General features: G+C 40.6%; 1 protein-coding gene across 1 annotated transcript in view; it reads right to left on the bottom strand.

Moving 5' to 3' along the window:
• The window catches only part of ITIH5 (inter-alpha-trypsin inhibitor heavy chain 5), a 74666-nt gene that overhangs the window by 21760 nt on the left and 38730 nt on the right, over window positions 1-14176 (bottom strand). Inside the window, exon 7 of the mRNA XM_030836910.2 lies at window positions 12176-12292. Within this exon, the coding sequence (XP_030692770.1) occupies window positions 12176-12292 (117 nt within the window). The remainder of the gene's footprint in view (window positions 1-12175; window positions 12293-14176) is intronic.

Genomic DNA, 14176 nt, shown 5'->3' with positions numbered 1-14176 from the left:
GGTTTCAGAGAAGAACCTGAAATATTAAAAATGTTACCCCACTGATGACAGTATAGGCACAGTTCAAGAGGTTATGTAAACCCATAAAGGAAAACAGTGATAACACAAAGCCTGGTGCCCTCCTGTCTCCTCTCTGCCGTAAATAGCTCCTGAAATGGAACACATTATATAATTTGTATTAAAAATAAAAACTTTAAGCTGTAATAAAACAAACATAAACCATCAAAGTGTGTCTCTGTCCAATATGAGGAATCTTGTTGAAAGAAACTAAAACTATTTTTCTCCTGGCCCAAGTGTTCCTTTTAGAGAAACAGCAGAAACTCAGAAGCCTTCTTTATATAATTGGAAAATTGGGGATAGAAGTCATCAGATTTTCCAATATTTTAAAACAGTTTAGTAAGTGCTAAATATTAACTTGAAATTTCACCTAGGAGTAAATGGAGAAAACTATTTCTTTGGTCTCTACGTTGTCTGTACTATTACGAAGAGCATATTTTCAAAATTAAGCAAAATCATAAGGCTCCCGTATTTAAAAATACATTATTTTAAGCTATTGTAATTTCATTTACTGTTTGAATTCTAATTTCAAATGCTCTTTCAATGCAATACTGTGCTAAATTATGTTATAACTCTGGTTCTGATTACCCAATCTGTGTAAAAATGTTAAATGGTTGTCCCTTCATAGCAAGAGAAAAGCACTGTTCTAGTAAAAGTTCAGATCTAAATTCCAGTATTACTTCAGGACTGGTTCTAAAAGAGAATAGTTTTTAACTAAATTCTGGCTGAATAAAAAAAGTCTGAATAGGTTTAGATATTAGAGCATCTTTTGCAATATAAACATAACTATATTTCACGAGTCTTTGTGTTTGGATAACATTATTCTAACTTGAGAAGCAAACTCTCATATGAATGCTCTGGATAACGTTACAATCTATCACCTAATGTTTTGACTTTGCTTTGACAAATGTATCAGGTATTTACCTAACAATGTCATGGTACATTTTTCTAAAAAGCTCTTTGCCAATAACATTTCTTTGATTCTTTATGATGTAGTAAGCACATCTATTTCCCGTGCTTGATGTAGAAATAACTCAAGGCTCAAAAGAGATAATCTTTTTCACTTCTCTTCACATGGAAGGTTAGTAGTTATCACGATTTGCTCACATGGCTGATGCCATCCCTCTTACTCTGGCCAAGAATATAACCTCACCACTTCTATCCAGGTGGTCATAGGCTCCAGGTGTTCACTCACAGGTATGGCTTCCTGCTCAAGCAGGAAGTAGATAAGAGGATGCTAACCCAGAAAAGTTCACCTACGTTTACAGATCTTTGTAAATGGAGTCCTTCACCCACGTTCTGACACACCTACTACTAAGAGGACTGAGTTCTTGGTCCCCAGGGCCAGGTCTAGATTCTGGAGTTTATATCGCCCAACTGCATGCTTGGATTCTAGAGTCCTACCCGTTTCAGTCTACAGACTTTTGCGGTGTTGGACACTCTGACCACCCCTTGACCCATCCAACTTTCCCTTAGGTATGCGTTCTTATGACTTCTGTGTCCCTGGCCTAGGTCCACCTAGGCTACTCGCTTTAAATACCCAGAAATGTGCCCTGGCGAACATCAAGAATATAACAGAAGGATGTGGGGAGGCTGTGAAAAGGCCACAGTCAGTGAGAAACAGTGGAACAGTTACGAGAGAAGTATACGCAGCACATCAGCACATGAGGATCGTACACACAAGGAAATCGAGCAAGCGGAGTCACCCTCCAGCAGGCTGGGACAGTGGCGGTGTCCCTGTGTCTGTCACCACCCTGCCCCTTGGTGCCCCTTCCATGCTGAGAATCTGCGGTGTCCTCTGTTTGCTCAGCTGTGCACCTGAGGACTTGGGACAATATCCCTGCCTCTCCAATCAGAATGGTTTTCAAGTTATCTAATCCAAAATATTACCACAAACTTACGGCTATAACTTATTCACTCTCGTCTCGTAGCTTTCTTCATGTTTTTCCCCAACCAAGAATTCACTCCGTCCCTTCCTGCCACCTTCAAGGACTAGCTCCTAGGTCACCTCCATCATTAATCTTTTGTCAAGTACCTCAAGCCCTTTCCTTTCCACCAAATTCTTTCCACTATCTAGAATACATGGCATGTTGGATTTGATTAACACCTGATTATCTATATTTCTTTTCCCCAGCAGAATTCTAAGGTCTTTCATTAAAGTGACTTAAATAGGATGCTTTTCCTTTTTTTTTAATTGAAGTATACTTCATATACTTGAAGTATACTTCATATACAAACATATCTACTACAGGTGTACGATAAAGTGATTCACAATTTTTAAAGGTTATACTCCATTTATAGTTATTATAAATTGTTGGCTATATTTGTGTTATATAATACATCCTTTTAGCTTATTTTATACCTAATAGCTTGTACCTCTTACTCCCCTACCCCTCCCTATCTTGCCCCGCCCCCCTTCCCTTTCCGCACTGGTAACCTCTAGTTTGTTCTCTACCTGAGTCTGCTTCTTTTCTGCCATGTTCACTAGTCTGTTGTACTTTTCAGATTCCACGCATAAGTGATACCATACAGTGTTTGTCTTCCTCTGGTGCTTTTCTTATATATACTCTTCCTCTCGCCTCCGTGTTTTTGCACATTATCTCTCTCTCCCTCTCCCTTCTTATCCCATCCTTGAATTAACTTCTGAAAGACTCAACTATCCCCTCCCCTGGGAAGCATTCATTATCCCCTACTCCACCCCTCAAAAAAACTGATCAGCACCTCCATCGTGCCGTGACTGGACCCTACATGTACCTCTATCACAGGGAGCACTTTGCATACAATTTTCTACATGACTTTTCTTCTCTGGACCTCTTGGGAGAAAAGGCTCTGTCTTATTTATCTTTGTATCCCCATGCCTCGTACCTCTCCCATAGCACATAATCCACATGTATTTCATTCTTGGAGAATCTGAAGTCTGGAGTCAAAGCCAAGATGCCATCCTGAGGGAGAGTGGGGTCCTAAGCAAGAGAATGAGGTGGCTGTGATGTCAGACCTGGGTAGGTCTTAGGAATTGTACCCCCTTTCCATCAGCCAACCAAGCGGATGCAATCCAGGAATAACAATGCTTTCTGACACTCTGATAATCATTCCACATTTGTTACCTCATTTAATCCTCTTTGACTTATAGCATTTATCTCGTTGTTACTTGTAGCATAGGTTTCCTATCTAGCCCCTTACAGAGAAGGTCTGCTGATCGAAATCCCCACTGGAAGGACGTAAGTGCAAGGTCAGGATGCCAGGAAGGGGAAGCTAGGCTTTGGGTTATACAAAGACCATGCTTTCAGATGCTGACCACAAGGCCCGCACTCTGGACAGATAATACAAGAGTACTCAAAGCTCTGTACTGTTCATGTTTCCTTCCTACGATAGCCACATAGTACCTTCATTCAGAGATCCTCAAAACTTTTTAGACATGACCTCATTTAGCTCAGTCTTAACTGCCTCAGCAAACTTTTTAAATGGGTGCCTCCTACTTATTTAAAATTATCTATATGATCTTTGTTGAAGAGCAAGTTTTTTTTTTTTTGGAAACAAAAAAATTCAAGTTTTCATTGGTGGCCCAGGGTAAAAACATTTTGCCCTCTGCCCATCATTTATTTCCTCATATTCTGAGTCTGAGCCCAAAGACACCAGTTTCCCCCACTGCCTTCTGTTCACGGCCCTGAGTCCCAGACCTCTGTTCTGCAATGTATTTCTGAGACATGCATCTGTTAGTAGCACTGTCTGGACAAAGGCATCTGAGGAGATGAGGATAAACGCCATCAACTGAAACAGTATTCCTAGACAACACCAATTAGCCGCCACTCTAGACCAGGGGTCAGCCAACCACGGCCTGGGGGCCGAATCCAGGCTGCTACTTCTTTTGAATAAGTACAATTTTATGGGAAGACGACAAGCCCATTTCTTTGCACGTTGCAACAGCTGCCTTTGCGCTACAACGGCAGAGTTCAGTCATTACGACAGAGTCCATCCAGCCTGTAAAGCTTAAGATATTCACTGGTCTGTTATTTTTAGAAAACGTTTGCTGACCCCTGTCCCAGAAAACTGGAAAGAGGGAAACTGGGCATTGTGTTATTAACTGGAGTCATGCTTTCAGAGGCTCACCACAAGGCCTGCAGCCTGAAAAAGTGAGGCAGGAGGGCCCAAACCTTACACTGTCCGTTTTTTACTTGCATGACAGGTGCACGGTGCCAACCTCTGGAGACTCCAAATTTCTTAGACATGATCTCCTTTGTACGCCTGCATCCCTCCTTTCTGAGCTCCTTCACATGTGCAGGGAGCTCTCTCCTCCAACCAGATCACCTCCCCGAGGTCCTTCTGGGCCGGGCTGGCCCTGTCCAGCATTCTTCCGGGCTGCTCAGTGAAACTCAGACTGCCCTCCTTTGATCCCCATCACTTCAAAGGTACTCTCTCCACATCTTAACGTCTTTCCAGCATTCTCACCGCTCTTGAAGAGAACGGCTAAAAGGAATGTACCAGCAGACACCACTGGACCTCATGGTACCCAGAGATTCCTCACTCTGCACCTCTGTGGTCTCCATCCTCACGCTCAGCCTGTCCAACCCAAATCATAAGAGGGAAAGCGGCCTGCATCCCTGCACATGCCCCAGGTAGGCTTAAAGCTAAATAAGGAAACACTAACAGTTAATTCTGTGTATCAGAGCAGCAGCTCCATTCATTTCTCACAACAGCACGCTGCTGGGGGAAGTCTCTCAGGGCAGGTGACCTCTGTGCACTCACCTGAGATGGGCAGCGTTCAAGTGATCTCCTCACTTGGCGTAAGAATAGGTGTTGTATATAAAATAGACAAGCAACAGGGACCTACTATCTAGCACAGGGAACCATACTCAATATTTTGTAATAACCTGTAAGGCAGGGGTCCCCAGCCCCTGCCTTATAGGGTGGGGAGTCTCCTGTTAAGAGTCAGGCCGCACAGCAGGAGGTGAGTGCCGGCAGGCGAGCAAGCGAAGCTTCATCTGCCGCTCCCCATGGCTCGCGTTACCGCCTGAACCATACCTGCCCCACCTGGTCCAAGAAAAAAATTGTCTTCCACGAAACCAGTCCCTGGTGCCAAAAAGGTTGGGGACTGCTGTTATAAGGGAAAAGAATCTTAAAAAGAATATCTATATCTGAATCACCTTGCTGTACCTGAAACTAATACAACATTGTACATCAACTATACTTCAATTAAAAAAAAGAAAGAAAAAAAAACAGGAAAAGAAAAAGAACAGGTAGAGCCCGAAAGCCTGAGCGCCGGCCTGAAGTTCCGCCCTCATGATACAGTGAAGAATGTTATGGGGAAGAGCTTCAGGGTGGGGTAGACCGGGCTTCACTCCAAACTTTTCTACATATAACTTTGTATATTTCAGTGCACTTACATCACCTTCCTGTCCCTCACCTTCTCATCTACAAAATAGGGATAAACATGTCTATCTCGATGGATTGCTGGAAGATGAAATGAACAAATGTATGGAAAACCCTTAGTGTGCTGGGTACCTGCTGGTCACTCAGGGGCTGTAGCTACTACCTTTAAAAATGCCAGTTACATTTAATAATTTATGCTCTGGTGGGTTTTTCAGCAAAAATCACTACCCTGCTACATGCCAGGTACCATGCTAGGAGCTGGGACTGTGTTCTCTAACGATCAAAACCAAGATGGTTCCCAAACCCATGGAGCTTACAGACCATTTGCCTATAAGGTTACACACAGAATGTCCAAATAGCACATGGAAGCCCAATTTTGCACAGAGAAGAAGAAAGTGAGGTTCTGGAGCATGAAGTAAGCCAGTGAAGGAAGCACGAATGAAATTCAGATGCGAGTTCTCCGATTCACAAGCTCACATTTCCCCTCATTTTAGTTTGGCAATTACAGATAAGCACCTCTGCGCTTGTTCTTTGCCCTCGAAAACTGTTGACTACATTAAACGGAGAAAGGAAGACAACCTCCCAAAGCCACATGGGAGTCTAGGATTGGCAGAGAATGGAGCAAGTCTGCAGAAAGTTATGGCATGAAAGACATCTGTTAACTCATGTGTTAGCCACTGCTTGGTCGCCAAAGCGGGTCCCTTAGCCAAGCTCCTTCATATGAAGGCAAAAGTAGTAGGTCCAATAATATAGCTTAGGGCAAAGAAAGAGAAGAACATGCAGACCCTTGTCGAAGAAGACTGTATTTAATAGACACCTACTATCCTCAGTGTTCCCACGTTATGTTTGCTCGTGCCAATCCCTTAAGCAGGTAACCAGACAGAGTAAAAAAGGTCTAACCCGCTCACGGTTTTTGTTCCTCTTCAGATCCCCGTCTCACTAAGAAGTTTCACAAACTCAAGCTGGGAGGCAGAAATCTTGCCTGACCCAACACCAGAGCCATCTCAATATATTTTTCAGCAAGAGCAGGTGGAGAGAAAACGGAGCTGAGCCCTGAGCCAGCAGCTGCAGGAGTTGCTGAAGCTGCCCCCAGGCTGGTTAAGTCCCGGCATCCAGGCTCACATTCCTACCAGGATGTGAGGACCAGAACGAGAAAATGCCAAACGCACACAGTTCGGGGCGCTCCCCAGGTACTGACAGACCCTTGACTAAGAATACATTTTAAGGTGAAATGATCTTTACAATTCCTTATAGATCAGTTGCTTAAGTACTTACTCAATACCAACTATATGCCCAACATTGTGATAAATACAGTGAAGTATCTCGGGCCCTTCAAAGATGCGGGAGCCAAGAACATCCAGGATGAGAGTGAATGCATGATTCTTCACAGCACAAGAGTGGACCCGAGACACATGGCTGATGTTGTCAAGCCTGCTGACATATCACCAAAGCCCTGTGTTTGGGGGTAATCTCCCTCTTCACCAGGGGACACAATACTGTGTACCAGACTCTACAAAGAGCCAGCTAAGCTGTTCACTCAGGGCTGTGGCCTTCAAGGAGATGAGAGCTGCTAAAACAGTCAGCGGTTTTCAAAACCACTCAAGGCAGCCACGGGCTTTAGAAATTGCCTGGAGGCTTCTGACATGTGTTTGGCTGCTCTAGGGTGGTTCTCCTGGAAAGCGGCCACACTGCGGCTCAGAAGGCAGCAGAGTGCATGCTAGACGTTCAGTGCCTTGCAAGGAATGGGATTCCCTATCCAGGAATGAAGGAAGAGGGGAGAATAACAGAGTGACATCTATCATTACACTGCACTTGGTAAGGAAATCCCTCCCTCTAGATGCAGCCTTCTCAACTGAGTCTTGAAATGTAAAGGCATTGACCGTGTTGCCATCTGCACATCTGTCACTTCACATGGGAAGGCTGTCTCATCACCCCGTTACTTTCACTGAGACCTCACAGCATCTTGGTTTGATTTATGGCCTTCAGGGTCAGACCTGACTTTGAAGCCTGGCCCTGCCATTTACTAGCTGTGTTATCTACCTTTGCAAAGCCTCAGTTTCTCCATCAGTAAAATGGGGATGACAACCAAATCGTTATAAAGATTAAATACTCATTAATTAAATAATTCATGTAATTGCCTTAGCATATTGACAATGCTTCATGCTCCATTTTTAAGAAGCACCTGAATTATGTTACCATTAAAGGTAAGTCTAGGAGCCCCTGGTTCAGTTCATTGATTTTGTCTGCACAACTTGGGGCCGGATTTATCTTTCTGGGGGTTATTTGGTAAGAAGGTTATTGATAGTTCTCCCATAAGAAGTGGGAGAAGACCCATGTGCGCTGGAATGGACTGGGCTTGAGGTTAAATCCTGAAGTGACTCAGGTTCCTGAAGATGTGAGAGGCTTTCAAGCTGCTGTAGCCTTTGGGTGATGAATGGCCTTCTTGTGACCATGCAGTAGAACTGATCATGCATGTTACCATTTGGGTGTTTCTTAATATTTATTAGGAAATCATTTAAATATTATAATTTTGTTGAGTTCTACAAATGCATACAATAGAAACTGTCATTATAAGTAATTTACATTATGAAGATGAAAATCGTATTTCTTTAAACTTGCATTTCTTTAGTTACTAGTACAATTGACTCTTTTTCATAATCTTATTGAATCTTCTTATTCTCTGTAAATTGTTTCACATCCTTTGCCCATTTTCTTATACAGAATTAATTTCATTGATCTGGAGTAGCTCTTTACATATTAAAGATAAACTCCTTTCCTCCTCATATAGCACTTTATATATTAAAGATAAACCTCTTTTTGCTGCAAAGTTTTCCCCAGTCTTTTGTTCCCTTTTTATTTAAAACAGAAGTTTGAAATTTTTATATAGCTGAAGTTATTGATCTTCTTCCTTTGTAATTACTTTCATTGCTTTTAAGTTTAGAAAGTCTTTCCTTACTTCAAAAGTAGTTAAATGTGCACCTATATTTTCTTACATATTTTGGCATGTGGTTCATTGATTACTTTTAACTGCTTAATTTATTTAGAATTCTTAGTCTGGTAACAGGTTTAAATGTTATAAATTGGTCTTTCTGGAAAGATGTTTTTGCAATACGAATTATAAACCACAAATGGGTTGGTGTTCCTTGCCCCACTTCTAAAAAATGTAACTAAAGAAAATGATCAGGCATACAGCCACGGATTTCTACTGAAGACAGTCATTCCGATGCTGCTTATATTAGCAAAAAATGGAAATAACTTCAAAGTCTCTCGTGCTGGTGGAGTAAATATTGTTTAGCTGCACTGTCCAATAATGGTAACCATCAGCCACATGCGGTATTTAAATTTAAATGTATTAAAATTAAATAAAATTAAATATTCAGCTCCTCAGTTGCTCAAATGCTCAATGTGGCTACCATACTGGATAGCAGTGGTACCAAACATCCCCATTCTCACAGAGGTTTCTGTGGAATAGTGCTGCTCTGTGGCCATTAAAATCAGGTTTTGAAAGAATATTTAAAACCATTGGATAATTTATAATATGATGGTAAGTAAAAATATCAAAATATAAAATATTTACTGAATTCAGATTGGTTGCAGCAACTTTAATCATCAATATCTTCATCAAATGCTGTTTTCTATAGAGGAAACCCAAACCCTGCCCTCACGAAGCTTGTTGTCTTAAAGAAAAGAGAAAAAAAAAACCCAGAAAATCTGAAGTGCAATAGGTGCATAGGAATTTAATGAGATACACAGGGAAATGTAGCACATGGCACCTACTCTGCAGCTGTTAACTGACTGGAATTCCAAACGGGAATTATTATACTGGATCATATACAAGGCCTAATTAACACTGTATTCTGTGGCCAACAGTGGTCTCAAAAGAAGCCATGATTATCCTTCTGTCCACATCTATTGATATTATCCACCAAAGGCACAAAAACAACTTAGCAAACAAATGGCATTTAAGAACCTGGAGTACATAAAGCAAGGAACTTTACAGAGTACTTAGTAAATATGGAAAGGTTATAAGGCCTCTGAAACATCAATAAATAATCAACCACAACAAACGAATGCTTCACTTATATGTGAATAAAACTTTGGAAAATGATGCCCATAAGTAAAACCTACATGCAATTCGTACTCAACCTTCCCACTAAGAACAACTGAAAAGTTAAACAAAATGTATATATTTTTAAATCTTGAAAGTATCAAAGAGTTAATAAAATAGTGAGAAAAATATCTGGGAGAAGATGAAAATTTAAAGAGGTGGGCTCAGCATCTGGGATCACTTTTTAGCTTAAGCATCCAAGAGCTGACGTCCAGAGACCTCCAAGGATAGAAATAAACCAGCTTTTGAAAGGACTGCAATCCAGCTCTGAGCCATCTGGTCTGCACATAAAAATCTCAAGCCCTGAAAATGGACTAAAATGATCCCAGTTTGTTATTCCCCCAGGAACCTGACAGAAATAACTCAAAACTCTCTAGAGGAATAGATCCTGATCCTAGGCCTCAAACTATTTCTACAAAACATTTTCAATATAATGTCCATCACACAATGGAAGATAACCAGTCACACTGGAGAAAAGATGAGTGACAATCAAAACAGCTCTTAAGTGGCTCTAGAGTTTGCAATTATCAGATACGGACTTTAAATTGCTATGTGTATTGTGCTTGAGAAAATAAAAAAATATTAAAAACTTAGTACATAACATTCTAAAAAGTGAGAGAGCAAATCTGAAAAAGAACCAAATGGAAATTCTAGAACTAAAAAACACAATACCTGAAATAACTCAATGGGTGAGTTTAACAGCAGATCAGACCTGAAGGGAGAATCTGTGAACTGGAAGACAGGTTGGAATGAAGCATGGAAAGGCAAAATTTGGAATATACAGAAGACATCATGGGAAACACAGAGAATATGGAGAAAAAAAATCTAACATGGGAATCCCAAGAGGAAAAGTGAGTTGAAGCAATTTCATGGATGACAGCTGACGCCTTTCCCATGAATCCCCCAATTCATGAAGCCTTAGGAACTTCAGGGAGAAAAAAATAAGAAGAAATACACACCTAGAACCATCATTTTAAAACTACAGAGAACTAAAGATGAAGAGGAAAATCTTAAAGACAGTTGACCATAAAAGATTACCTTTAGAGGAACGACAGTTTAAATTATTATGGACTTTTCAACAGCAACAATGGAACCCAGGTGACAATGGAATATACCTTCAATGGGCTGAAAGAACATCACTGCCAACATAGAACTGACATCCCCAGTAATAATATCCTTAAAGAGGGAGAGGGAAATAAATCATTTCAGACAAGCAAAAACTGAGAAGTCTGTACCAGCAGATCCACCATTAAAAAGATACCAGTGAATGTTCTTCAGGTGCAAAAAAAGAAAAAAAAAAAAAAAGGAATCCCAGATGGAAGGTCAGAGATGCTGAATGAAGAAAAAGTATTAGAAAGGAAGGAGTCAGCAGGCTGACTGTACAAGAATGTGATGCAGAAGAACCAGGAAAATCTAGCTTACAGGAGAGGTTATCTTCCCCTTATTCAAGTTAAAAATTATATTTGGCTATCCTCCAAAAGAAAAGAGTTAAAACAAATCCTTGTATCACATTTTGGAATATATTTTTCACTATTTTTGGGTGGGGGAAAATCAGACGTCATGGAGAAAAGATCAATATATTATACTGGGCATTCCCTGGCAGTCCACTGGTTAGGACGCCACACTTCCAATGCCAGGGACCTGGGTTCAGTCCCTGGTTGGGGAACTAAGATCCCACAAGCCGCATGGTGAGGTCTATATATACATATAATACTGCATCTTTTTAAAAATATAAATGGTGAAAGTAACTACAAAGTAATAACAGAAAATGTTTGCAATAATTTATCAGCTAAGATCAGGTTGAATTCTATGTGGAGGGGCACCTAGGGGTGGAAACAGGGGGGACAGAGGGTTCCTAAGAGGTTTCAGATACTATTTTACTCATTAGACCACATATTTATCATTAATTGATAGAAACAGATAATGAATTAAGAAAGAAACCTAAGAGACCTAGTTCTTTGTTGAATGTAGAGATATTCGTTGGTCTGGCAACCAGTACAGAAAAAGTTCTGTTTTCCACTATGTGAGTTGGAAATATACTATAAATGCAAATTTCTGATATTTATGATACAAGAGTAGGATAAGGAATAGCCTTTTCCTATGGTTTGTGAAAAATGTAAATAGTTGTATTTTGGGGATAATTTAATTTTTCAGCACAGACTACAGGTCCCCTTAATGTCCCCTCATCCCTGGAATTCTAAGATTCATCCAAAATACTGTGAGAATATTAGTCCTGAATTACTGAGATACAAGTCCTTGGTTCTAACCACAGGCCAAGGGGGCTGCCAATGATTTTATTCCGTTGTTCTCAAAGGACATCACTACTGAAAGGAATTACTCCATCAACCATGGTGCTGTTGAGTGGCCTTCTCGTCGAATTCCCATCTCATTCACATTATCCACCCTGCCAGTCCCCTTTATTTCAAGGTGTTTCTACAGCCCTCTGCTCTCGTAAAACCCCCAGGCTGAAATGATAATTTATGCCCATGGCTTAACTGAATCAGTTCAGGAAGGTTCCCCACAGGCAGGAACAGCTGAATGGTAAAGCAGACATTTGTCATCAGTTGAATTCTATTCACTGAGAACATCACTGTCCCAGGCAAATGTGAGAGAGGAAAAAACGGGCAGGAAGCACTCACTCACCTGCCGCAGTTTGGTTCCCACCATGGAGGCACTGCTGTCAAGCACAAACACCACATTCTTGGGTAACGGAGGAAGGTCTTTGGGGGCAAAGTAGTGCACAAAATAGCCATTTAGAACCTGGTGGAGGGAAAAGAATGTAAAAATGGTAGTACCCAGATTAGGTAGGAAAACAAACCAAAATGGATAGTCTATGCGATCTCTAATAAAAGTCAAAGGTAGCATGAAACAGAGTCTAGGGCCAGATTCCGTACCCAGAGCAAAAGTATCCATGGTCCTGATTCCTCCAACTAACTGCAAATTAATGAATTAATTTGTTTATTTATTTAAACATCTTTATGGGAGTATAATTGCTTTACAATGGTGTGTTTCTGCTTTATAACAAAGTGAATCAGCTATACATACACATTTATCCCCATATCTCCTCCCTCTCATTTCTCCCTCCCACCCTCCCTATCCCACCCCTCTAGGTGGTCACAAAGCACTGAGCTGATCTCCCTGCGCTATGTGGCTGCTGCCCACTAGCTATCTATTTTACATTTGGTAGTGTATCTATGTCCATGCCACTCTCTCACTTCGTCCCAGCTTACCCTTCCCACTCCCTGTGTCCTCAAGTCCATTCTCTATGTCTGTGTCTTTATTCCTGTCCTGTCCCTAGGTTCTTCAGAACCTCATTATTTTTTTTTTTAGATTCCATATATATGTGTTAACATATGGTATTTTTCCCTTTCTGACTTACTTCACTCTGTATGACAGACTCTAGGTCCATCCACCTCACAACAAATAACTCAATTTTGTTTCTTTTTATGGATGAGTAATATTCCATTGTATATATGTGCCACATCTTCTTTATCCATTCATCTGTTGATGGACACTTAGGTTGCTTCCATGTCCTGGTTATTGTAAATAGAGCTGCAATGAACATTGTGGTACATGACTCTTTATGAATTATCATTTTCTCAGGATATATACCCAGTAGTGGGATTGCTGGGTCTTATGATAGTTCTATTGTTAGTTTTTTAAGGAACCTACATACTGTTCTACATAGTGGCTGTATTAATTTACATTCCAAGCAACAGTGCAAGACGGTTCCCTTTTCTCCACACCCTCTCCAGCATTTGTTGTTTGTAGATTTTTTGATGATGGCCATTCAGACTGGTGTGAGGTGATACCTCACTGTAGTTTTGATTTGCATTTCTCTAATGATTAGTGATGTTGAACATCCTTTCATGTGTTTGTTGGCAATCTGCATATCTTCTTTGGAGAAATGTCTATTTAGGTCTTCTGTCTATTTTTGGATTGGGTTGTTTGTTTTTTTTGATATTGAGCTGCATGAGCTGCTTGTAAATTTTGAAGATTAATCCTTTGTCAGTTGCTTCATTTGCAAATATTTTCTCCCATTCTGAGGGTTGTCTTTTGGTCTTGTTTATGGTTTCCTTTGTTGTGCAAAAGTTTTTAAGTTTCATTAGGTCCCATTTGTTTATTTTTGTTTTTATTTCCATTTTTCTAGGAGGTGGGTCAAAAAGGATCTTGCTGTGATTTATGTCATAGAGTGTTCTGTGTATGTTTTCCTCTAAGAGTTTTATAGTGACTGGCCTTACATTTAGGTCTTTAATCCATTTTGAGCTTATTTTTGTGTATGGTGTTAGGGAGTGTTCTAATTTCATTCTTTTACATGTAGCTGTCCAGTTTTCCCAGCACCACTTATTAAAGAGGCTGTCTTTTCTCTATTGTATATTCTTGCCTCCTTTATCAAAGATAAGGTGACCATATGTGTGTGGGTTTATCTCTGGGCTTTCTATCCTGTTCCATTGATCTATACTTCTGCTTTTGTGCCAGTACCATACTGTCTTGATTACTGTAGCTTTATAGTACAGTCTGAAGTCAGGGAGCCTGATTCCTCCAGCTCTGTTTTTCTTTCTCAAGATTGCATTGGCTATTCGGGGTCTTTTGTGTTTCTATACAAATTGTGAAATTTTTTGTTCTAGTCCTGTGAAAAATGCC

Source organism: Globicephala melas, chromosome 2 (genome assembly GCF_963455315.2).
Source record: "Globicephala melas chromosome 2, mGloMel1.2, whole genome shotgun sequence".
In the NCBI taxonomy this organism is placed as follows: Eukaryota; Metazoa; Chordata; class Mammalia; order Artiodactyla; family Delphinidae; genus Globicephala; species Globicephala melas.
Note: the sequence above shows the minus strand (reverse complement) of the source record. Positions and strands in the feature narration are given on the sequence as shown.